We start from the raw sequence: 24,978 nt of genomic DNA on the forward strand, positions 1-24,978 counted from the left end.
ATCATATCCACTGAGTTTCAAAAAGCAGCAGGATCTGAAGGAAGTGATTCTGTTTTATTAGGCTGTTAAATAACCTGTGCAAGGCTGCTGTGGCATTCTGATATAAAAATGGACCAGAGGGATGTGCAATCCAGATGGGGACTGTTTTGGAGGCCTCATTCTGAGACAGTGCTGATAAACCACTGGCACAGGTGCCAGCTCTGGTTCTAGTGGAGATATGGGCTGGCAAAATGGCGGGAAATTGCAATTCTTCGCTAAAAAGTCTTAAAATAGTGTGTTGTGGACATCAGTGCAGTTCACTGTTGTTCACCCTACAAGAGGTCACAAATCTTGCTCCAAGTTGGCTTTTACCCCAAATTGCTTTCTTTGCAGTGAGAGTGCATAGGCCTGGAGCAGATACAAATTGTTTTAAGTACATCTCTGCCTCAGTGGGAGTGAGGTGTCCTCCCCCCAGCCTCCCTGGCTTCCCAGCTGCTACAAGGCCTGGTGATCTTCACGCTGAAAAACATTGGTGGGAGCAGTGGGTTTCCTGGAGTGCCTTTAATGAAGAGAAACAGAAAAATGAATTCTTAGTGGAGGAGAGATGAAGGCAAATGTTGAAATTCAGGGGGAGTTAGAGCAGAGGAGTGTGGCAGAGAGCAGAAGTAGAGAGCAGAGTGGATTCAGCCTGGCTTTGAACAGGTGAGAGTGTCAAGTGTCTTAAGAAAGTGCAGAGGGACTTGGACAGGAAAGTTTTGGTGACAGGAGCAGGAAGGGGCTCACCTGGCAGCGGTACAGGAAAGTTTCCAGAGTGACTGTAGATAAGAACCAGCAATACATGCTGGGAGTTCACTGCAGGTGTGTTGTTGCTGGGAATGATGTTTGCACAGGCAGCTCACTTGGAGAACGGAGAAGGGGAGACTGGGAGGGAGGATCAATGCCAGAAATGAGTGATTTCCATTGAAGTCTTTGGGGAAGATGGGCAGGAAATGCTCTTTTTTCCTTAAGTTGTATAAAAATGGACATTTTGTTCACACAGGACTTGAGCTACCCAAGATCACACAACTTGGGTTGTAGCTGCTCAGCTGTGCTTCAAGGCCCTTCTCCTTGGGAAGCTGGGTGCAGCTTTGATTTTCTAAGCTTTTTATGCCAGCAGGCAAAACTCCTTATAACAGTCAAATATTTTGGTAACTTCTATGAACTAACCAGCCAAGTTACACTGAAATGCCTCTTAAAATTTACTGGCACACTGATCCTGAGAGGAGGTCTTGGGAGTTGGGTATTTGCATCTTGAAAAATGTCCTGTCACCATTAATTGGGAAAGGGATGCTGCAACATTTGAAAATCCCAAATCAGACCTTTGTTCTTGTCATTTTTTGTTTAAATTTTCTTTGAAGTCTGTGTAGTTCTTTATCATTTTCCTTGCAAAAATATTGGAGTGCTTTATAAAAACCAGCAGCCCAGAATATCCAGGGCTTCAGAGAAGCAATTTCAGCACTTGGATGTTGCTGTGCTGGCAGCGTGTTACGCACAGGCTGTACCTGTGCTCACAAACTTGTGCTCGTGGGCAGATATATAAAACCAGAACTGTGTGAACAGTTGAAGAATAGCAAGAATTTCTGCACAGAAACAAAACAGAAGTCGTGCAGCTAAGGCATACAGAAGTTTGATAAAAGGCAGGAAAATCAATACGGTGATTTAGAAATAATAACACTCCCTCAACCCCCAGCTAAAAATATTGTGCAGGAATCTTGAAGGGGAAATGGTTTCAAAACAGGATTCTGGTGTGTACTACATTATTTGCTTTGTCAATCAAATTTTGTCATTTCTATGTTGAAATAATTCCATCCATACACTGGCTGGTCTGGCAGACTCAGTACAGTGTAGTTCACCCAAATTTGCCAGTCTGAGCATACTGCAAATGAGTTTCTCATCAGTATTGATCTTTCCATTGTGTATGGCACAGAAGTAAATTACATGATGTGATTGACAAAGTAATTTGCTACACTCAAATCAAAGTGTAATACAGGTGTGCTTCCTCTCTTCATTTTGCACAGAGCAATTTTATGGAGGTTTCACTGTGTTTAAACCTGCTATGTAATGTTTAATCATCTTTGATTGCTGATATTCAAAGTAATTTTTATGCTAGGTGTAGTTGTTATTGTCTTAGCTCAGACAAGAATAAATACAGGGTTGAAATGGTAATGCTGATTTACAGCCTGATAAAATTGCCTAGTTTATATACTTGTCGTGCTTATTCTAGCTTAATTCCTCATACCCCTGGGAGACTTTTTAAGAGGGTTGTAGCCATTTAAAAATAGTTTTAAGGAGTAATAAAAAACATGTCTATTGTTGGAAACAGCTCCTAATGTGCAATTGAGGTAAACAAATATTCTCCAGCCTTACAGTTCGTAGAGACTCTCATTTTGCAGCCTGGCTTTCCTGGAGGCCAATTAACAGCCAGTCAAACAGGCCAAGCTGTTTAGCTCTCTGCAAGCCCAGCTTGAGGAACTGCAGAGCAGGATGCCATGCAGGGATTCATCATTTGGCACAGGGGTGATACAGCTCTCAGTATTGAAGAGGAAGAATGTGTCAAACCTAACCCCAATTAATCTAAATTTAACTGCTTTAAAATACTGGAGCATGGTGGGAACAAGGGCACTGTGAATATACACGTAAGGTGGTCACTCACAGATGATGGTGTTTGCTATTCACTTGGTTTTCTGGAATGTAAGATAACATATTAAGTGGCTAGCTTAATTATTTTGTAAATAGTCATAAATTGCTTCTCAATATTGTGATTAGATTGATTAAACACAAGTGGAGTTTGTAATGATTTTAATGGGCATTGTGGAAGAGATTATGACTTTTTTCAGGAAAATGTGTGTCTTACTTGCTTAGGGTTTTTGTTTTGTTTTTGGAGGGGCATATAAATCTCTAAAATAATTTCACTTTGAACTGAAGAAATGGATCATATTCCAGAGAGGATTTTTTCTTGCTGTACAGGAATAATTAAATTTTTTTTCAGTGGATTGTAAATTATTAATCACAGAAGTTAGAGCTGGAAATGCCTATTAGATGATCCAGTGTATTTCCCTGCTGGTGGGGAATTCAGTCCTCTGGCAGTGTCTGTCTCAGATATTACACTTCGAACTCATCACAGAACATTTTTAATTTTTTTCCTTCTTTCTCTTATTCCTCCTCCCCTGCCCTTAAGAGTTCATTTGCCTGTGAGTGTACAATGGAAGGAGTATGGACATGCACATAATGCAGTTCACATCCATTATAATTAATAAATGTTCAGGGATATCACAAAGAGCATATTCCTCTATGCTTTTCCATAAGGCAAACTTTAAAAGTTTTTAAAGCACTGTTGGAGTCTCTTTACTGGCAGAAGGCCCTGTAGATCTCTGCACAGTATCTCTGTCTACAGATGGTGTAGAGAGCTCTTCTTTCTGAAGGTTTGTAAAAGCAAAGCCTTCTCAGGCAAACAGTGGATTACAGAGGCATGGAGGGATTTGCTGTGGGTTGGAACATTGATAGCGAGGCAATTAGGAACTCAAATTGAATATTAAAGATTGATATACATAATGGGAGCACTGCATGCATTACTGCCTTGTCTTTCACATTGAATTAACATTGGTAACAACTAAATTTGGTGAAGCTCAGAATCTGTCAACAAATGTTGAGCAATGATGTCTTTAATATTCCCAGGCATGTGGCTGAAAACCTTTTGAAGGCTGAGGGGTGGAAGGCGGCTTCCTGTTTGTAAGTCAATTCTTTGCAAATTTTGTTTCCTGCAGTGCTCTCTTGGAAAAATTTGAGTTCCTTTATTAGCATATATTTTAGCATGGATAATTTCCCCTGTGTTCCCTAATAGTCATAAGTGACTTGATCTCTTCTCTATGACAAATAACTAAACTAAAGGAAAAATTTTCTTCAATGCAAAAAGGCCCTGGGGTTAAATGTTCTCACATTTAGGAGGTTGTTGTTTGGCTGGTTGTTTTTTCCTTTTCTTTTTTCCCTTCCTTTTTCATATGTGTGCTTTGTAACAAATCACACAGGGAAAGATTTGGGAAGGTGCAGCAGTGTTGGATGCATGACCTGTAGCAACAAGCAGTTCAGATTTGCCAGCTGTATTTGTGTTGAGTTTAAGGGATTTTAACTTCTGAGAATTGCCATGGAGTATTTAATCCTACACTGTGATACATCTAGTGTGACAATACAGTATATTTTGCCTTTGTTACATTTTGTTTTACTGCTAAGAGTGTTTGCATTTCCTGTGCCTGGGAACAGAGGCAAGTTCTTTGGCTGTCCCCCTTGGGGCCAGGTTTCAAATCTGGGCATTCCATAAGTCACTGATGTGCTCAGGTGGATGCTTTGATCACCTGCAGGTGTTTGGACAGTGCCTGCTTTGCAGAGCTGAGGCTCAGTTTGCAGCTGCTGGGTTAGTGGTTCTCTTCAGACTTTGGGCTTTTGGCTGATCTGTGGTGGGTGGTGTTTTGGGTTTTTTCTCTGAGGTAATGCTCCTTTCTGGTGCAGTTCAGCTTTTCACTAAAGGTGGTGCCCACCTCTGGGCTTAGGGAGCAGTGAATATGCAGAGAATGTTTTAAAGCAGCTCCTGTAAATCCCACTGCAGTGCATGTGAGCCTGCAGAACACAGATTTCTGTGCCACCAGGAGAAAGAGGTGTACAGTGTAAGTACAAGTGCATGCAAGATGCATGGCATCCATTTTTAACAAATCACAACAATACACATATCTTCCTGCATTTTAGGAGCTTCCCAGATCCTTCTATGGTACAGTGACCTTCTACAGATAGAAAACTATGTTGGAAAGGAAGGAAACCCTCTTTGTTTTCTTTTGTATCTGAGATACTCTTACAAATAACTAGTGTTGGAGAATTCAGCTTTTTGTGTGAGAACAACAGGTCTGAGATGTAAGGAAAAGTACACAGCTTGACAGGATCTTTTGTCAAAATCCTGCTCTTCTATTCTTACTCTGTTTGTGACAAAAGCTAACTTGCTACCAAACGGTAAACCACATAAGGGATTTACTTTAATGTGTAGTTATCAAGAATTTGTGTGTTCATTTCTTTAATCAAATTGTTGAGACAACTACAAATGAAAAAGATTAATTTCCTGCTTGACTCATTTTAGGTAATGTTGCCATTTTGATAAAAATCCTGTGATAGTGTTCAGGAGATGAAAACCCACTCCTTTATTTTAAGTTTTAGTGACTAACATCTGTATGTGACCACCCTATGTTTATACAGCAGGTAAATAATTCTGTAGGGGCCATCCATCAGTTTCATGATTTCACAAGAACACAAACCCTCTCCTCTCCCAGCACCCCAAGAGGATACAAATTAGTGAACCAAGAAATGATGCTGTCGTGGCAGGCAGGCTGCTCCTCATTCCGTATGCTGGAGGCATTCAGCTCCCTGCTCCCACCCTCTCCCCTCCCCCTCCTCACACTGTTTGTGCTCTTGATAACACGATGGCAATGATGACTGGCCCTTGTGCTGCAAACTTCTCTGCCTTCCCCATGGGCTGACAGTGTTGATTTGTTTCCAGGTGCACGCCAAATTCCGCTATCCTTTCTACTATGAGATGTGCTGGTATGTGCTGGAGAGATACGTGTCCTGTGTGACCCAGCGCTGCCACCTCAGCAAGGAGTACCAGAGAGAATCAATGGTCGTTGGTGAGTGAATCCTTGGGGTGCACATTCACAACTGCTGCTGCCACCTCAGGCTGGCTGCTGCTTTGGTTTCTGCAAAGCACATTATAAACTGAACTAGAGGAATTCTAATGAACTGTTTCTTTATTTTGGGGTGGGGATGATTTTTGAATCTTAAGCGTTTCCATGAAGTACCAGCCTACTTTGAATTATATGCATTGAACATTCCCTTAGCCAGTGGATCCCAGAAAATAATTTTTGGATGTGTTTGTTCATTGGTTTCAGTAATGTTTGTGTTGGGATGATCTGCCAAACACTTGAGGATTTACTGCCATGTTCAGCACAGCACCTCAGTAGTCAGGAATGTGTGTATTGCAGGTGTGCTCTGGTGGGGTGGATATTTTGTCCTTTTGTAGAGCAGCTCCTGTACAGAACATGTTGTGGTCACTAAACCTGCCTTCTTTCTCTTCTCTTTTCCTTAAATTCTGTAATTGTCTGGTGACTTGATTCTAGTTCTGCAGAAAAGCAAACCCAAGAGAACACCTACACAAATCTTCCATGATCTGTAACCCAGGTTCAGGGAGGTCAAAGAAACCTTTACAACAAGAGCTGAAAATGGACCAGAGGAGAGACAGACAGATGTGCCTGAGGCATTTCCTTGGCACTGGAGCTTTTCATCAGTGTGTGCCAATCCAATTGTTGCTGTGCTGATCTGGCCTCTTTTTCCTCCTTTTGATGGAAGGTGGTGGTGGGCCATGTTCCCTCTGCTTTTAAGCACAGAATAGCTGAAAATAGCACAAGCACCAGCTAAATCTTAACTGATAAGTGTTAAGTGTGGAGGAGGACTAAAGTAATTCTGTGCCTCCTGCTCCCTGAGGTGCCACTTGGAGTGAACCTGGCATGGTTGGCAGTGCCCCAGGCTCTGGACAGAGAAGGGAAATGTTCACCTCTGAACACAGTTCTTAGTAGAAGGGATTGAAGAAGTTACAGGCAGGTGTCACTCTCCAGTGAGTTCTAGTGACCAAGAATAATTTAAGGGAGCTAATAATCTGTGTAGATAGGCCAGGGGGGATTCCTGGGGTCACTGGGCATTTGGGTGCTTCACATTTTAGCTCTGAGACTCTGGTCAGAAAGGTTAGTTAAGCAGAAATTCTGTGTCCAGAGGAATTTTTCTCCTAAGATTATCCTAGAGGAGGAAAGGATGAATTAGCCCTTTGGATCAGCTCTTCAGAAAGCAGTGACAAAACTGATAACTGCATTCTTTGGAAAATAAGGAGCAATCTCCTGTTGTCTAAAGCACTGGCATGGAAAGAGGCTGGTCCTGCAGGCAGGGCAGAGGTGCCAGATCAGCCACGTGTAATTTCAGAACAAATTAGCTGTGGAGAGTGGATGGTTCAGGATATTGAGATGGGACCTTTTCCAGCTAAATCGCCAATGTGAATTCCAGCCCAGCTCCATAATTACTGATAATAGTTTGGTGATCCCCACAAAATGTGTCTCAGTCCAGTTAGCTGGGAGATTTTCCAGTCATATTAAAGCTCGCTGGGAGCTGCAGATGTCCACTGTCTAGAGGGAGCAGGATTGTTTTGCATGACCATAGAGTGCCAGCTCTGAAGGCTTCAGGAAAAGGAGCCTGGTTAGTTGGAAAAGGGTTTGGTGGTGACTTCCTCAAAGTCCTGTGACCTGTGGTGGCTTCAGTTGCTGGCAGAGAGAGACATATGCTTTTGTCAGAAACTTGGGGTTTTGTTTTTATTTCCTGGCAGAAACTTAACCTTAAAATAATTATTTTAGTGGGGGTTGTGGTTCAAAAGACCAGGTCTGGTATACTGCTGGATCTTTCACTTTGGCATTTGCCAAATTCAAAGGAGTAAAGGTACATTATTTATCTTTACAAAGCTGCATTGCTTTGTTCTGTGTGAGTAATACTGTTTCAAATACTTGCTTTGCTTTTCTTTTAACTGGTCTGTGTGCAGCCTCTTGACTCGAATCTCTATGAACTGTAATCTTTGCGTTAAAACTGGTTTGTTGTGTGGAGCCTGTATCTTGATATTGTTCACTTGCTGAGGGATGGGATATCCTAAAGACATCAGTGTTCCAAACCCTATCTCTTTGTTTTTAAGCTTTTCTTCAGAGATGAAAAAGTCCTTAAATTGTCTCTTCCTTAGGGACTTCTCTATCTGCAAGCAATTTCTTGATTTCCCATGAGAGAGTATCCCTTGACAAAGAATTTCCCATTATTCTCCTTAAAGAGTAATGAAGCAAAGTACTTAACTTCTCCTCAAACCCCTCAGTAGATTTAATTGTCTTCTGTCCTTCTTGGTTTAAGGAAAAATCTTCATATCCTTGTATTCATTTTCAGAAATTTCTCTTGAATATTCTAAATGTTTTCTCCTACTTTTAAAAAACAATTTCCTTGACTGGAAATTTGTTCTAAATTTGTTCTAAATGTCTCTTTTCTGCCTTTCGTTTTGGGTGCTAGAATTGTCTATTTTTCACCCTCCAGTTGTGCTGCTTTCTTTCCTTACATAGCTTCTGGTACAATGATTGTAGTGGATCTTTGAAGTTAAGAAAGTGATTATCAGTAGAGGAGGACATTGACTAGAGATAGTGCAGGACACTGCCCACAGTCTCTGGGATTCACAAGGGAGTAGTTCTCATAACATTTGTGGGGATTCTGTTCTCCTGTGTAAAGAAAAAAAATTACTGTCTTGGTAATGAACATTGTTGAGAACAGAAAACTGAGTTAATCAGCAGTTGGATTTTAAGGATATCTTTCGACTTTTAATACTGTGTTTTTATAACATAGTATTTATTTGCTTTGACATGAAGGTTGTTAAATTCAGAATGACTTTCAAGACATGGCCTGTTCATGAAAGTGTATTTGTGTGATTGTGTTGTGATACCTCTGTCCTGATACTTGTATGCTGCTGTAGCATTTGTATTGTTCTTTGTATTTCTGTTTTCTGAATGTCTCCACTCACAAAACTTCAGACAGGAAAAAGCCCCACCTCTGTGGAGGCACTGCTGAAACCTGGAGTCTTCCACTCCCTAAATAAAAACGTGAGTGCAGCTCTAAATGAGGTGGAAGATGATGGCCGTGCCTTCCTCCCCCATTCCTCAGGCCAGGATGAATTTCCAGGCTGTGTCCTCCAGGCAGTGTGTGAGGCTGTTCTGTCTCAGATCTCTCCCAGGAGGGCAAACACTCAGGGGATGACGACATGACAGCAATCACAGGCTGCTGTAAAAGCACACAATCGCTTTTTCTCTTTTCTTTTGCTTGTCTCTCTCAACCGGGACATTTGTCCTGCCAGCTGAAATCAGAAGGGAGCCTATTTGGGTTTCCTACCAGATTTGAATGTGTGCTGTTTTTCAGGGTGGATATGTCTTCATTATTTTTACTCTTATCATGAATGAGTCTGTACTGGATGTTTTCAACCACAGTTGACCTTCAGTGAGATATGGATGTTGAGAGTGAGCTGACAAAGAGTAATTGGGAGAAGATCCTGGGCTATCAGAGACGTGCTTTCTCTGTAGCCTGCAGCTTTGAAGATTCCCATTGCTAAAATTTTAACAGGATGGCTCTAACTGTATGTTAAGCCTGATGGATATAGAAAAGATGCCCTCTGGCACAGTGAAGGAGCCATGTCTCTTTTTTTTCCCCTCTTCCTCAGGGGATAGAATAGATTTGCTTATGATAGACAGGTACCTGAGTATATTGAGTGGCTCCTGTATGGGGTGCTCCATGCAGTGGAGCAATGGGATACATTTCCAGTATGCTCAGGGTTTTTCTGCTAATGAAAATGTCATTGCTGTCTTTAGCAGACTGATAGCAGCTGCTGCTCCCAAGTCACAGTGGCAGGGTTTGGAGCTGGGAATGGCAAGGTAGACACTGGACTGTTCTAAATAGTTCAGAAAGGTTTCATGATTATGCCTGACCCCCATCCCTTTCTTTTAAGTTCTGTAATACAGCAAGTTGCTTTTCAGCAAGGAAAGAAACTGTGTATAATTATTCTTGCAAAAGTGGATAACTGTGAGGAAAGTTAAGTGGTCTGCCCAGAACCACAGGCAAGTGAACTGCTATAGAAAAGATTTCTAATGCTCTGTCCTGTGGTCGAGTCTGTGCTGCTCCACCTCTTCACTGAGCCAGATCACAGACTGGTCTGTATGAGCTGGTTTTGTTTGCTTTGAGATGAGGGGGTGAAGGTATTTTTGCACTGAGTTGTGTGGGAGCCCAGACTGGATAACCCCTCTGAAACTGGGGTTCAGACCTGGGGCATTGACTCAGGAGAAGAAACAGCTGAGCTGAGCAGGTGCTGTTCCCCACAGAGAGACTTAATAAACCAGAAACCTCCAAGTCAGTGGAGCCCTGGTAATACAGGGCTTAAAATGCACTTCTCAACAAAGTAAATGCAGATTATGCTTATGTAGGGCCTCAGCTCACAGCACAGTAACTCTGTCAGACAGTGTTTTCATTGAAATGAATAAATAAAAATCATGGCATGTTGCATTACAACAAAACACTTGAAAACACAAAATTGAATCTCCCTCACCTTGAAGTTATCCTTCCATTATTGATTCCCTTGGTGCTTTTTTTTTTAGATTAGCAGCAGCAGCAGACAGTTGTTGTGTTTGGAGAGCAGCCTGCTCTTAATCCGGCTGAGCAGCAGCGCTGTAATCCCCTGGTGCTCCAGAATAGCCTGGTACACTCCAGGTTAGCAGCAAGCCCTGTGCCCAGGGGAAAGTTAGGCAAGGCATGAAGTGCCTGCCAGGCATGCAGAGAGCAGGGCACTGCTGTGGTGGTTTGTTTAGGGTTACATGGGAGTTGGTTTTGCCTGTCCCTGCCCAGGTGTGGCTGCCTGGTGCCGGTGGCAGGGACGCGGTGGCAGCTGGCAGAGCAGAACTGCCACCCCCCTCCGTGTGCTGCCTCCTCCTGGGAACAGGCCCCCAGTATGCTCTGGTGCTCCACTCCTCTCCTGCCTTTTGTTTCCACAGATTAGAGCAAGAGACAAAAAGTGGAGATCTCTCTTGGAAGCTTTTTCTCCTCGCACCAGAGCGTTACTTGGAGTAAATTATTCACACCTCCATAACCTGATCTCCCTCGTTTTCTTTAGGCCTTATTTACACTTGTGCTTTGCCCCAGTTACAGCCATTAGTTCCTGTTCAGCACAGCTACAGCACAGGAGGACAGAAACACAAGTTTCTTTGTGCAGATTTACACCACTTTCTGTTGATGACACCATCCTGGCAGTGTAGGGATGTGGATCTGCTTCCACCCTGGCCTGTTCGATGCCAGAACTCTGGCATTTTCTCCCATTGAGGCTGGGCTTTGTGCTTGAGTCAGTTGTAAAACAGCTCACCAAGGCTGTGTAGCTCAGAGGAGGGGGCTCCAGCCCTGGATCCAGCAGCCTGGATTCTGACTCCTGGTTTTTCCCTAGATTTGATGTGTGACAATGAGCAAACCGTGCTTTCTCCCAAGCATCTGTTTCCTCAGTTGTAAAATGGGAGAATGACATAAGCTGATTATGTAGCCTTTGAGGTGGGTACGTGTGCTTGCTACTGTGGACAAAGGAAAAACAGTGGGAAATAAAAGTTGGATAACTGAGTGGGTTTTAAATGTTCTAGTTAAGATATTTTCTAATCCTGTTTATTTTTCTAAGAGAAGCATGGGGGTGTATTAGCACAGAGCAGAGAGGAGGAGCTGCTTTGGAGTGCTGATGCCACCACCTCAGCACACAAAATAATCCGTGAGGCTTTTTTGGAGGCTTGCAGGGAGGAAGTTACCCTGCCCTGTGGATGGAGCTGGATTTAGCTGCACCCTGCCTTGCTGATAGCTGGTGTTTTCTGTGGCTGCCATCTTTGCAAAGGCATTTCAGCTTAAACTTGCCTTTCAGGAGTCATTTTATGGCCACTTTGGTTTTGAGGAAAAATGCAAGCCTGTCTGAAGGAGTAGATTGGACAGAGATGCTGGGTTTTTGCAGACCCTGTAGTAGCAGCACTCTTGCCCTGGGTAGTGTGAGGTGACCAACTCATATCTCTGGGGCAGTGACACACAGAGCTGAGCTGGCCCTGCAGGGCTTTTATTGGGAGCTGCAAAGCTGAGCAGCCAGGCAGGCTGAGCAGTGACACTGCCACTGCCTGTGGCACCTCTGACCAGTGTGCTTGTGACAAGATGGTGCAGACTGAGCACAGACAAGGAGTGGCTCTGTGACCAGGAGGAATTCTCCAGCTTGGAACTGGGCTCCAGCATTTTAACCTTGCTGTTAAACAGCCGGATGCTGAGCTTTCTCATTAATGTCCATTTAATCCTTCCTTAAGCATGGTTCACATTGTCCTAATCCAAAGCTACTGCACTGCAAAGCATGGAAGCCGTGAAAGGAACTTTTCATTAATTGTTCTCTCACTTTTTCTGTGTGACTTCTGTTTCCTTTGCAGTGTGTTTTTGTTTGCAGCTTGATCTCATACCCATTTCAGCCAGTAATAAAATTCACATTGATTTAACTGGGTGTTGCCAGTGTTAACTGTATTTTCCACAGAAATTCCTGCTGTTGCTAGCCTGCATTCAATGTTGTTCATTTAGTCAGGGAAATTGTGTCTAATAAATAAGAAAAGATGTGTGCTTGAGGGAACCATGGCCACTGGTTTCCTACATTGCTTTCACTGCTTGATTGCATGGAGTTGGGTAACATTGGGGCTCTTAGGGGAAAATCAAGATTAATAGATCTTTAGACTCAGAAACTTGCCTTTAAATTTTCCTGAGAAGTACCTAAAATGTGTTGGGAATGGCATTAAGAAAACCAGTAGCATGTAGCTGTGACAGTCCCTGTGTTTCTCAGTGTGTTTTGTCTTGTTGTCGTAAAATAAGCACAGTTGAAATCCTGTGTCTCAGAAGAGCAATGAGTATTCATGCACTAACAACTGGGGGTTCTTGTTTTATCAACAGTTTGTTGCTTGCAGAGAGGAAAAGTAGTGAGGAGTTGATTTTGTGCTGTGCAGGGTTCCTGGAAGAATGATGATGTACAGCATTTTAACGTGCCTTCTGCCATCATTTCCCCCTCCTCCTTCTGTGCTAACTCTCCTCTTAAAGCTGTAAAGCTGCCGAATCTGGTCTTTTTCGGATTTGTGGGAAAATTAATTGTGTGTGACTTAAGAGCTCTGCCTCCTTCTAATTGAAGACATAGAGGACTGAAGCTTTGAAGAAAGCATAATTTTTCCCTAAATGTTCCCCAGTCATTTGAACTGAGTAGATGTTAATGAAAACCAGCATTAAAACAGACAAACAAGCGCCCCCCTCAAAGAAAAAAAAAATTAAAAATCAGCTGAATAAAGCCCATTCCTGTCACATACTCACTAAACCATTCTCCAGTGCCCTTTGAAATAGGCAGCACCTGGCCCCAGTGGTACAGAAGTGCCTCAGCTGTGAGGTTACACTGGCTAAAAATTCAGCATTCTTTTTCTAACTTTCAGATGCAAAGAGAAAACGCAGCACAGACAGCTACTCATCAGATTCGTGGTTAGACATGGATGAAGAATCTTGTGATGCCCATCTCCAGGAGGAGAAAGATGACAGCTTGGATAAGAACTCCAAATCCTTGGTGGATGGCTCCTCCTCACCCAACAGCACACACTCAGAAGGGAAGGAGGCTGCAGGGAGGAAACAAAAAGCCACAGTAATGAGGTACCTGAAAAGAACTTTGTCTAATGAATCAGACGACAGCATCAAATCAACGACCCCCACGGACTATCCCAAAACACCCACGGGGTCTCCCGCTACAGAAGTTTCAACCAAATGGACTCACCTCACAGAATTTGAACTGAAGGGTTTAAAAGCCCTGGTGGAAAAGCTTGAATCCCTCCCAGAGAACAAGAAGTGTGTTCCAGAAGGCATTGAGGACCCTCAGGCTCTCCTGGAGGACATGAAGGTGGGTGTGATAACTTGGTGATCCACACAAACTCTGCTCACACAGACTCTTTTGCAGAAGGCAGAGTTCTGCTGCAGTGGGGTGGCAGCTGTGTGTGGTGACCAGCTCAGGTCAGGCTGCTCTGGCTGACAGGCAAATGATTCCTTGAACCAAAGCTGTCGCTGGCTCCTGTTTGCAGCCAGGTTTGAGTGACAATGTCCTTTCTGACTGTCACAATAGTGGCCAAAAGTTTATATCCTCTCATAATTCAGCACTTGTTATGTTCCACATGTAAATATTATACCTCAAAAAGTCTGTTTATATTTACAGTTTTAATCAGCCCTTTTTGGTCTCGTGTCTCCCTGGTGTACACCTCATTAGCTGACACATACAAAATGTAAATACTTGATTGCAGCTCAGAAGATAGATTGTCTAACGCTTCCAGCTGCTTTTTTTTCCTTTCACCTTTTTCATTTTCCTTTCCTCCATTGCCCTCTATAGGTTGATAATTATTCTCCACTGGTACAATATATTGGTTTTGGAGTTGGTGTGAGGAGTGAGTACTCACTAGTGACACAACTTCTCTGTGGATTTTCAGTCTGTGAACAGTATGGATCTTTAGTTACATATTTTTTATACACAAGAGCTCTGTAAGGCACAATCTGAGGGGGAAAATACGTGTTTATGTGGTAAATGGGGAGGGAGCCTGTACTATTTTAGTGCAAGTGGTGTAACAGCTGCTTAGAAAGGCTTCAAAGCCATTAGAGAAGGCTGAACATGTGCAGTGTGCAGTGGAACCATATTCCCTGATCTTGGAGCTTGGCAGTGTGATACACTGCTCTCGTTCTGGTAAACCACAAGAGCTCAGGAATTCTCTTCTTGCAAAATCAGCCACTTTGTACATGAAAGTGGACACACCTGCTCAAAGCTTGCAGATGTGGATTCACAAGCTTGCTCTGGGATCAGTCATCTTTTAATCAGAAATCAAAATGAAGACCAGAAGTTGAATTTGTGGTGAAGCAGAAAGAATGGTCATGTTACTTCTCAAGCTTGATGCCCAGGATAATTTTCACTTCAAAATCCAGAAAGGGGTGCAACATATAATGGCTGGTGCAGATGTTCTGAGTGGGATCCTCTCCCTCTCTGGATGCCAGACTCCAGAGTGCTGTGAGACATCTCCCCAGAACACAGCAAGGTACCATATGTGAATCTGGCTTAAAGCACTGTGTGGGAGTATCTGTTTTCCTATTCCTCTCCAGAGCAGTGGATTCACTGACTACAGAGATGGAGAGCTACAAATGGACTGTTAAAAAAAAGGCCAATATCACATTTTTGGTGATACTGTGCTGTAACTGGTATTAAGTGAGCACCTGCCAGTTATGGTGTACAGCTTGATGTTCCATCTCCTTTGATAACTGGTTGTGGCTTCTAAACTTTCTGTCCTTGCCAGCACATGCTGTAACCATCAGGATGTAGCCCAACATCTGGATACTGATGGTTCCCTGCTGGTGAAAGAGCCCATGACCACATCTAAACATCAGACACGCTGCAGGATTGTTTCCCCTGGAATCACCTCTGGATGTTTGGCCAGTCTGTGACTGATTAGCCAGAGTGAGACTTTTAAAAAACCATGTAAACTCAAACATCTTCTTGAACAGTGTCTAAAGAACTGCTAAAGAACTTTCTCACCCATCTTTGTTACAGTGTTGACCCACATATAAGCCAGCCCTCAGTCTTCAGAGAGTGGAACTCAGTATGGCAGAGTAAATTAATTAAAGCCCATGCAATCAGCTTCCTCCATAACTCCCTGTGGTTGCACAATCCCCTTCCCAGGTGCTCTGAAGGAATGGGGGCAGTCAGGGGCACTTGTGTACATTGCCTCCCAGGCCAGGGGGGAGTCCAGGATTCCCAGCAAGGCCTTCTCTTTGCTCATCATCAGATTGTCACAGGCAGCCAGTGACAAGGTGTGACCCATTCCCATCTACTGGGACCTTGGGTGCAGCAGCCATCCCTCCTTCCTGCCACTGTTGATGTGGCAGAGAGCAGTGCAGTGGAGCCAAAGCATCCCATCTCCTCAGAGCATGAGGTTTGTTTTATTCGGTTTATTCACTTAAAAAAAAAAATCAAACCCAAGTGTGTGAGTGTGTTTAGAGCTTTTACCTTCAAAGGATGGGGCGTGCTGAGGGAGGAGTTGCCAAGTGACAGATTTTAGTCCTCTGAGCATGCTCCAGCACAATGGTCCTTGCAGGATCTGGGGTTCCTTGATGTGAGCTGCAGCTGTTCCACCCTTGCTGTTCCATCAGGTTCTGATGTTCAGCCCCTTAGCTGGACAGGGTGAATCAATGTTCCCTTGGGGTTCCCAGGGATCCCCACCCTCTGCTCCACACATAATGGATGAGCTGTTGTTATCACTGGGAACTGGGGGAGATTAAGATAAAAGTAATTTTGGGTACTGGCTTTACATGCCACAGGACAGTTAGAGTATTTAACAATGATATGTGCAAAAGATGATTTTAATTATATTGAAACAGTCGTGCTTTAACATTTCTGCAGAGCAGGAGGTCTGATCTTTAGCATCCAAGCCAGGCATGAGGAAAAGCAGGAGCACACAACTCATGACGCCCTGTGGAAACTTAACTTAAAAGATTTGCCCTTTACCACATAAAAACCTAATGGCAGAGGAAGAAATACAGTCCATTTTCCAGAATGGTATTTATCTCCTTGACCACTGAATCATTTTCTCTATTTTGCTGCTAGTTTTCCCACCTGTACAGATAATAACGTGGGGTTTGCTGATGGCATCAGCAGTGGAGTGAGCGGAGGCCTGGCCCCTTTGCCTCACCCTGGTGAACACCCAGAGCAGCAGTCAGCTGTGTGACTGAATGGAGGCAGGAATCCTGCAGGAGCTGTGCTAATGACCCGTGCTGTGACTGGGCTTGGCTGTATTAACAAAGTTTATTTCATGGACAACCCAACTTTCAGCCATGTGATGTATTAATAATGCTTCCTATTAGAAGTACCCTTTTAGTGCACCCATTTGAGAGTTATTTTTAACAAATGCATAGCAAGAACATGCTCTGACAAAGTCTGAAAGCTCTTGCTCTGCTGGGAAAGTCTTAAACAAGTTTCTTCCTGAAGCAAATAAATCAGTGTTTATTCTAGCACTTTTATTTCTTAATGAAATACACTCAGGAACTTTTTTTGTATGACATTCAAGTCTGTCTTTGTGCTTTAGGAAGATAATTAATGTTTTCAGAAAACAGGATATGGATAGTTAAACTGGAGAAAGGAAACCATTTTATTCAGTGATGCGAAGTTTCACAGAACTAATCGGGGTAGCTCACAAAGAATCCGTGCTTTGCCAGCTGAGCAAGAGCACAGTAAAGGATGGGTGACTGGATTACTGCTCTTAGTGGTAAACACAACCACAGCTATTTACAGCTATTTAATGTCAAGCAGGTGAGACTTTCTGAAGTAAAGTAATTTATTTTCCTTACCAGAAGGGAGACTGAAAACTAAACTAAGCCTGTGTAAATTCCTTACACATCATCTGAGCTCCAAACTAAGTGTGCCTGTGTGGTGGGGACACAGCAATCCAGAAGTGCCAAGTGCTGCCTCTGCAGATTGAGCACCCATTTATCACCATGATCGATGGAGTGCAGCAGCACAAGGGAGGCTTATTTGCAGAGTGGAACAGGCCTCACTTGGAGAGCAGGTCAGTTCTTCCCTCAGCCCAAACAGGGAATTCAGTCCCTGGTGGTTGCAGCAGTGCTGGGGTGGGCTTATGCATGAAGAAGAGGTCACTGTGATATATCATCATTGTCCTCCTCGGTGTAGTTTGCACGCCACGTCACAGGACAGGTAAAGCTGAGCAGACCTTGGATGGTGGCACACATGAAACCCACTGCCAGGGATTCTCACCTGTGTGCAGCCTCTGATTTCTGCACAAAACATTTCTGTATGGTACCAGAGGATGGTAATTCCTCTGCTGCTGTTGGGGAACAGGATTGTGAGATCTGCCTCTTACTAATGCCACAGACCTTGGCCACTTCCGAGCAAAAACACTGCTGTTCTTCAGAAGGGCCTGTGGAAGCCCATTAGAGCAGAAGAAACTCGGTTTGAAGAACAGAGGTTGTCAAATATCTGCAACTCCTTGGCAGCAGCAGAAGATTCTTGTGCAAGACAGATGATATCTACTGAAATATGTTCTTACTTTTTCTTGCCAAGAAATCTTACCCCCTTCCCATTCTGATGACAGAAAAAAACCTCCCTCTACTGAATGCATTTCAGAGGAGTCATTCCTTGCTGTGCTTTTGAAATTAATGGCTAAGCTGAATTCTTCTACAGTTAATCAGCTTCTTCCCTTCATACCTGCTGTTGTCACCACAGCCCTCAAGTGTAATGAATCGAGCCACCTTGTGCTGGAAGAGCATCACGTTGTTCCTCTAACTGGAGCCCTATGGCTTTTCTTTATCTTCTTTTTTCTTGTTTTTAAGCAGGTGAACAAAACCCTGCCTCCCCCAGCCTGTTGTGAGCTGACACTTGACGCTGCAGTCAGCCCAAGTGTGGCTGTGCTGTGCTCTGTGCTGTGCTCTGTGCAGACAGCCCTTGTTTTCAGCTGCCTCACATGAGAAGCTGCCATCGTTTTGCATTTCTCCTTGGATAATATTTTCACGTGATACATATGATAACAAGAAACCTTCATTACCTTGCCAAGTTCTTGGAATATACTGTGCTTTCCATTGAACTCCGAGTCTCTGACAGTCGTTAGTGGAAATGTTAAGATTTTCTGTCTTACAGGCTTTCAGACCTAAGAGTAGCAAAGTAAAAAGGGATTAATTTGTCCTTTGTTTATGGCTCTCAAGCTGCCTCCTTGTTCTGGAGAATTTTGGCTTTGCAATGAGAATACAAAAGAGCTCTCAGTTTTAGGATTGAACTTTCAGAATGTGGTCACAGCTCAGTTAATGCAGTGATCTCTCTCCAAATAAAAAGGACATGAGAAAAGAGGTGCTCACTTCATCTCAGCATGGCCAAGAGTTAATTTGCCAATGATTAAAAGTTGTTGGGTGTTGCACTGGAAGAGCAGGTACAATACAGACTCTGCATCACAGCCAGGCTGGGACAAGCTGGGTTTTACTCCTCAGCTTTGCAACCCCCTGAGTGCAGCCACAGCACCAGGCTGATGAAACTGGGCTTGTTCTGGATCTCTTATTTTGCTTCCAGCCTGACCAGCATCCCCAACAGCCTTGCTGGGGTGCTGCTGTCTGCAGGGGCAGCTCTGTGCTGGGGCTGTGCTGGCTGCTGTAACACAACTCTCATGTAAGCACAGGCTGGGGAATTGGGCTGAGTGGGACAGGTTGTCTGAGCTCCAGGGAGAGAGTCAGCCCCAGGGACACTGATCCAAACTCAGGCTCCTGGGGACTGGAACATGCTATCACACTCTGGGCTTTAGTTGGAGGATTACAGATGAATTCCAAGTGCACTCCCTATTAAAACAATTACTGTATTTTAAGCTCTTTTGTATAGTGTGTGAAATTACTAATTACTAGAGTGCTGCACTGGGGACTGACAGAGCCTGCTGCCTGTTGTTGGCTAATTAAGCTTTTTTCATATACTTGGGAACAGCACCACTGAACTTCATTGTCTGGGGTCATCTCCTAAATATTCTGTTGAAGTAATTTCCAACCTGCAGTTCTCATTTGTTCTATTGGAGCTTTTTTTTGGTCTTTAACCCATTGGTGCTGATTTTGGCCTTCAGTTTTCAGCAGCACAGGAGAATCCTCCTTCTGACTCCTATTTTTTTTTGTTTTCATTTCTTCCTTTTCAGCCACCTGAAGTCCAAAATGAAGAGTTTTGTAGCTAAATTAGTGAGCATGTAGGGAGTCACGGGAGGGGAGCGTGGACTGCTCCCAGCTGCACCATGGAGTGTTTTACCAGCTCTGGGTTGAGTTACTGGTCATGGGAGTGATTCACAGTGGTGGAAGCTGTGTCAGCCTGTGCAACCCACTCACGAAATTTCTAGAACAGTGCATCAAAGAAAAGGGTTTGGTGGGGGTGGAAGGGAGGGGAGACCAATCTTTTTCCCTTAATGCTGTCCATAGTCAGATCCTTTCCTGGTGATCTCTCAGGAACCTGAATGCCTCAGCTGGTCACATAAAGGAACTGGATTCCAGCAGCTCTGTCCTGCCCATCATGGGGGGAGGAAGGGCAGTGGGAATGATGATGCTCTTGGATTGCCATGTGCAAAAAGATGAAAGGCTCCAGGGTACATTTTTATTCTTGGCTTACCTGAATGATCAGGCATCTGAGGATTGCTCCAGACTACACACCTGATGCCTGTGATGGCTGAAATAACAGGGGCAGAGCCTCACTGCTTCTCAGGCCTTCTGTAGCCTTGATTAGGAGAGAAGGGTCAGAGGTGGGGTCAGTTGGGATTTAATGACCTGGATTTGAGGGAGAGAGGTGACAGTGGTAAAACACCAGTCTTGGACACACCAATATTAAAGAATTCTGTAACATTTGAGGTGATTGATGGCTGGTTTTGCTGCCTGTTTTGCAAGAAGTTTCACATCTTGGATGTTAATGAGAGGGTGCTAGAGTTTCAGTGGCAATTGGAAGTTTGGAAGCAAAAGTAACTTGCAGAGATCTTGTCCCTCTGCCATGAGAGCAGAGGCCTCTGCACTCTTGAGTTGGAGAAATGTTTCTCTGGTTAATAAAGGCCTTTTCATTTACAACAGAACATACTAAAGGAGCATGCTGATGATGACCAAAATCTTGCCATTTCGGGTGTCCCTGTGGTCAGCTGGCCCAAGAAGACCACAAAGGTAATGAGACACAATTACTTACTAACCATTGTTGTGCCTGGTCTGCTGTTTATTTATCTATCATCTGACAAAGTGCTGTGTATTATCTGTTGGCAGCTGCTAGCATTTTTAACACAAAATGTTTCTTTTAATGGTTTTATGATTAAGACTTGAAGCAAAACAAGAAAGTGCCTTAGCAGGAAGAAATCAGAGTTTCCATTTAAAAAGAATTTGAGCCTTACTTACCAGTATAAAACTTTGATATGTCTTGATCGTTTACTAATTATGGTTAAATCTAAAAATTTTGATGCATTTTGTGTAAAATTAAATGATGTGTAAATGCTACAAATCAGTCACTTAGGGAACACTCTCGTCTGAACAAGAAGATGTTTTTTTTCTCTTACACTGTGAGACTTCCTGAGTGCTCTGTACATGTGCCACTGTAGCTTTGAAGCATTGTTTTCTGTCCTTATAGCCTAATTTTTCCTCCTTTACATGGGAGTGATTCTTTTCACTCTGCAGGAGAACCATGAGGTTTGCTTCGTTAAGGCTGATAGAGAATTTGAAATAATTAACGAAAGAACAATGTCAAAAGGCTGGTTGTTATTTATAACAGTGGTATGTTTACCACACTGCAGTTATTCAGCACGCTGTAAAAGCAGCTTTGCTTATTTAGAAGATGTCTCATCGCTTCTATTTTTACTTTCATTTTTCACTGAATTAGTTTTATAATCCATTATTTCTTTAGAAATGCTGAAGGGGTCGGTCAGCTTAAATCAGGCTTCGATCTGAAAATCTGTCATTATCCCTGTAGATACATTTCAACTAATTATTAGGGAAGATAATTCACTCACTTCTCACTTTTTGTGCTGGTGAACTTGGTATGGCACATGTAGCCATGAGAATTTGCTGTTTGCAGGTGGGAGGTAGGAGACCATAAACATGGAACTGCCAGAGGAGAGTGGGGCAGGATTCATCACTTTCCTTCTTGGTCTCTTTTTGGGTTTTAGCTCAGCATATTTCAGAGGAATTGGGTCTTGTTAAATACATATTTCCCTTTTAGCTTGTAATAAATCCATGGGAATATGCTCTGTGTTTAAAACATTGGTTTAGAAACAACAGTGGAAAACCTTGAGAAACAGGTGTGGGATTCTCCACTCCAGCTGGTTTATGGCTGTGCTCATGCCATGGTCAAGTATATTTTAGGCATTGGATAAAGCAAAATCTCTGTGACCAGAGAAAAGGTGGTGTGGGAAACATGTAAGATAAAACTGAGAAACAACTGACTCCCTTTTGAGCTTGTGAGAGAAGGGAGGATCTGAGTGCTTTGAGGCTTTTATAAGCTTTGGCATTTGTTAATGTTCTTGTTCACTTTATTTTGGAACCTTGATAAATCCTTCATTTCTTCTATTTTATTTCTGTGTATTGGCAATGTAACTGCAACTGTAAAGGATTTGTAATTTTTGTGACTTAAATCTTACCCTTTTTTGCAAAATCCATCTTGCTGGCTGCAAGGGATTTTTTTTCAGGTGTTTATTTTCCTTCTGCCTTTCTGAAAGCAAAAACATTCAGGAGGTATCATTCCCACTGGTATGACAATATCAAACATAGCAGTTAATAACAAATACAAGGAAAACTTTCACAGATAGTCAGACTTTAGTTTGGAAATAAACAAAAATTGATAGGAGAAAAATGCTTTCACTATTCTCTTAATATTTGCTTTGCTTAATCTGTGATCAGTTTCTGTTATGTCTTATGTTTTAGTTCAAAGGTACACTTGCAGATAGGGCTGCACATTTCCCAAGAGAAATTTGTTGTGGTGCTTCTAATTGGCAAATGTCCTTGTCATCTTCCATGTTGCAGCTATTTCTCTTCCTGGGAACAGAGGCCAAGTGAACAGGCTGGGAAGAGGCATCTTAGAGCTGAGCCTTTGAGTTCCAAATTAAAATCTGTGGGAAAGACAATATAGGGGAGATTTGTCTAAAAGCAGTTTTAGTAGTTAAGCTTGGTTATTTCTCCTTTGTTCCCTGTAAGCCCTGATAATGAAATAGATGATTTTACAGAGAAGAAAAACCCTTAGGGACGGGGAAACTCCCTTGGAAAATGGATTGTAGCTGGTGGAGCAAGTCTCCATAGCCAGAAGATTCCACAAATGTTGAGCACAAGGCAGGGGAGTAAAATCTACCAGTAATTTTGCTTTCTGCAGTCTTGTAGTTTTTATAGGAGAAATGGCAGCTATTTCCCAGTGCTCTCCTGAGATCCTCGTGTTCAAAGGGAGCAGGAGATCCAGTACAGCACAGTACCTGCTAATGTGGAGCTGCAAGGAGACATTTTAGTTGGTATCAGCTTCCAGGGACAGGAGGATTGTCTGATTCCAAGGCATGAAGGAAAAGAATGGAACTGAAATCCAGAAAGACGAAGCAGTACATGGAACAGAGTACATCTCTCTTGCTTTCTCCCGAGAGAAGGCTCCAGAAGAGATTTAGAAAGACAAGAGCGGCAGATGGAGAAGGAAGAATAAAGCCAGCATTAAATGCCAAAACATTTCAAAGAAAATGGAAATTACTGTAAAGAAAGGAGGGGAAGAGACTAGAAATGGCAAGAGAGCAGGATTAGGAGAGAAGCAAGGACTGAAAAGGGATGGAATGGGAAAAAGCAAAGAGCAGAGGGAGAGAACCCTGATTAAAGTCAGGGAATAGGGACAGGGAGTGTCTGTGTAAGTAACCCAAGTTGGGGGAGGTCGAGCTTGGTTCCATTGACTTGTTTTGAAGGAATGTGCCTTTGGTAACCTGAATGATTTTCGAAGCAGCAAATAATGTTTCCCTTTACACCCAAGTCAGTTTCTTTCACGTGTTGTGAGTGTGACATGAGCAGCGTGCACAGAGCTGCAGAAAGGCTCCTGAAGCCTGTGACATACTGGGGTTTAAGGAAGAAAATATGTTCATTCACCTCAGACCCCACTCCAGAGGGGAGGAGGTGTCATGGGCAGGACATTTCACCAAGTACAGGGCAGACCTGTCCGTGTGTCCTGGCCCTGCTCTGTCCACCTTTCCCAAAGCATTTGGGGCTGCCAGTCACACTGCAGCTCCCTGACAGAGAGAGTGGTTCTCTGGGCAAAGAAACAGAAGCAATGATCAGCAATGGTTTAGTGAGTAGATGGAATAACTGGGTGACATTTGATGATCTTGTGGTTCATGGACAAAATGGGAGGTCGGGGTCTGTGCCTGTTCCCAGCTCTGCTGCAGCACCTTGTGTCGTGTGAGGTGAATGGCACATTCCTGCTCCCTGAGCTTTTCCTGGTGGAGATGGGGCTTCCCAACTGAGAGGCTGGGAGGTGAAATTAATGGTTATAAAGATCTCTTGCATCTTCAGTGAAAAGTTCTGTAGTAAAATGTAGGAACCATTATTGTTTTGTGGTAATAAGAGAGATGGAGTGTGATTCATAGACACCTCTTCAGATTATATTTACTCATCTTTATGGAGCTATTTTGAGTTGCTTGTACTTCATATAATTTATTGATAATTATTTAGCACAATAATTACTCTCCTTTAGGCACCTTTTTCCCCCCCTTTGGAAACTCTATTTCAGTAGAAGCAAGAACCTGTCTTTTTCTTTTAGCTGTGCAGTAAGAGACAACAGTCCAGTGCCAGTGGTCTTAGGATATGTACAACAATCCTAATTTAGGCCTGTTGAAGGAATCAGGAATGTGGGGCTGAGTGGATCTGTGAAACCTGCTTGTCCTGCTGGCTGACAGTTCCTGCACCTCCAGGCAGGACATTTCCCAGCGCTGCCGGCGCGGATGCAGCTGTGGATGTGCAGCCCCCATCCTGTTCCTGTGCTGGGGGCTGTGCAGCACTGGCCTCTCCTCACTTGGTGCAGGGCTCAGTGTTATCTGGGGGGTTGCAGTCATGGCTTATTAAGGTTGCAAAAACCTCCAGGATCATCAAGTCCACCCTTTGTCCAAATCCTGCTGTGCCATGCTGTCCAAAGGGAAGAGCTCCATAGGGCACACTGCCTTCAAACACTGGGTTCTTCAGCAACTAAAGAGGAGCAAGGAATCATCCCAACTAACTTCCACCCCATCCCTGGGACATGAACTTTTGGGTGGTGTGAGCAGAGCCTAAACCTGATTTTCCACTGTGGCAACTCACAGCTGGTCACTGGAGCAGGAAGCTGGTGCCTGCCAAGCCCAGCCTCCAAACCCATTCCCATGAGTTACTCAGCCCTGCAGTACCAGAGTTCCCATTTATCTGCACAGGAATTAGGGATAGTATTTTATTTAAGGAACTCAGAATATGGCTTAAGCAGAAACCACGTTTTTCAAACCATTTCCTATTTCTGGAAGAAAACAGTCAACTCCAGCAGCATGTAATTACACTCTGTGGCAGTGCCTTCTGTTTTTATCGTGATAAAGATCTTTAGTTGTCTATGAAGAGCAGCTATAAAGAACTAAAATATGTTTGGACTCTCCTGTTCTGTGAAGAGTTAGAAATGCAGACTGGGAGCTGGATTCTCATCTCCTTACCTGGCACAAAACTAAAGCCACTGCATTTGCAATGAGAGTGAGTGTCCAAATATATTTAGGACTGGCTGTGAGCAGGAGATGGAGCTGTAATTTT

The 24,978-nt window shown here is 43.4% G+C and overlaps 1 protein-coding gene across 8 annotated transcripts in view; it reads left to right on the forward strand.

The window, feature by feature from the left end:
• Positions 1-24,978, forward strand: part of KDM2B (lysine demethylase 2B) — a 103,754-nt gene that overhangs the window by 45,278 nt on the left and 33,498 nt on the right. For all 8 annotated transcript variants that reach the window (XM_030958583.1, XM_030958584.1, XM_030958589.1 and 5 more), the window contains 3 exons: positions 5,555-5,681; positions 13,122-13,576; positions 20,293-20,379. In XM_030958583.1, the coding sequence (XP_030814443.1) occupies positions 5,555-5,681; positions 13,122-13,576; positions 20,293-20,379 (669 nt within the window). The remainder of the gene's footprint in view (positions 1-5,554; positions 5,682-13,121; positions 13,577-20,292; positions 20,380-24,978) is intronic.

This window comes from Camarhynchus parvulus, chromosome 15 (assembly GCF_901933205.1).
Source record: "Camarhynchus parvulus chromosome 15, STF_HiC, whole genome shotgun sequence".
Taxonomy (NCBI): Eukaryota; Metazoa; Chordata; class Aves; order Passeriformes; family Thraupidae; genus Camarhynchus; species Camarhynchus parvulus.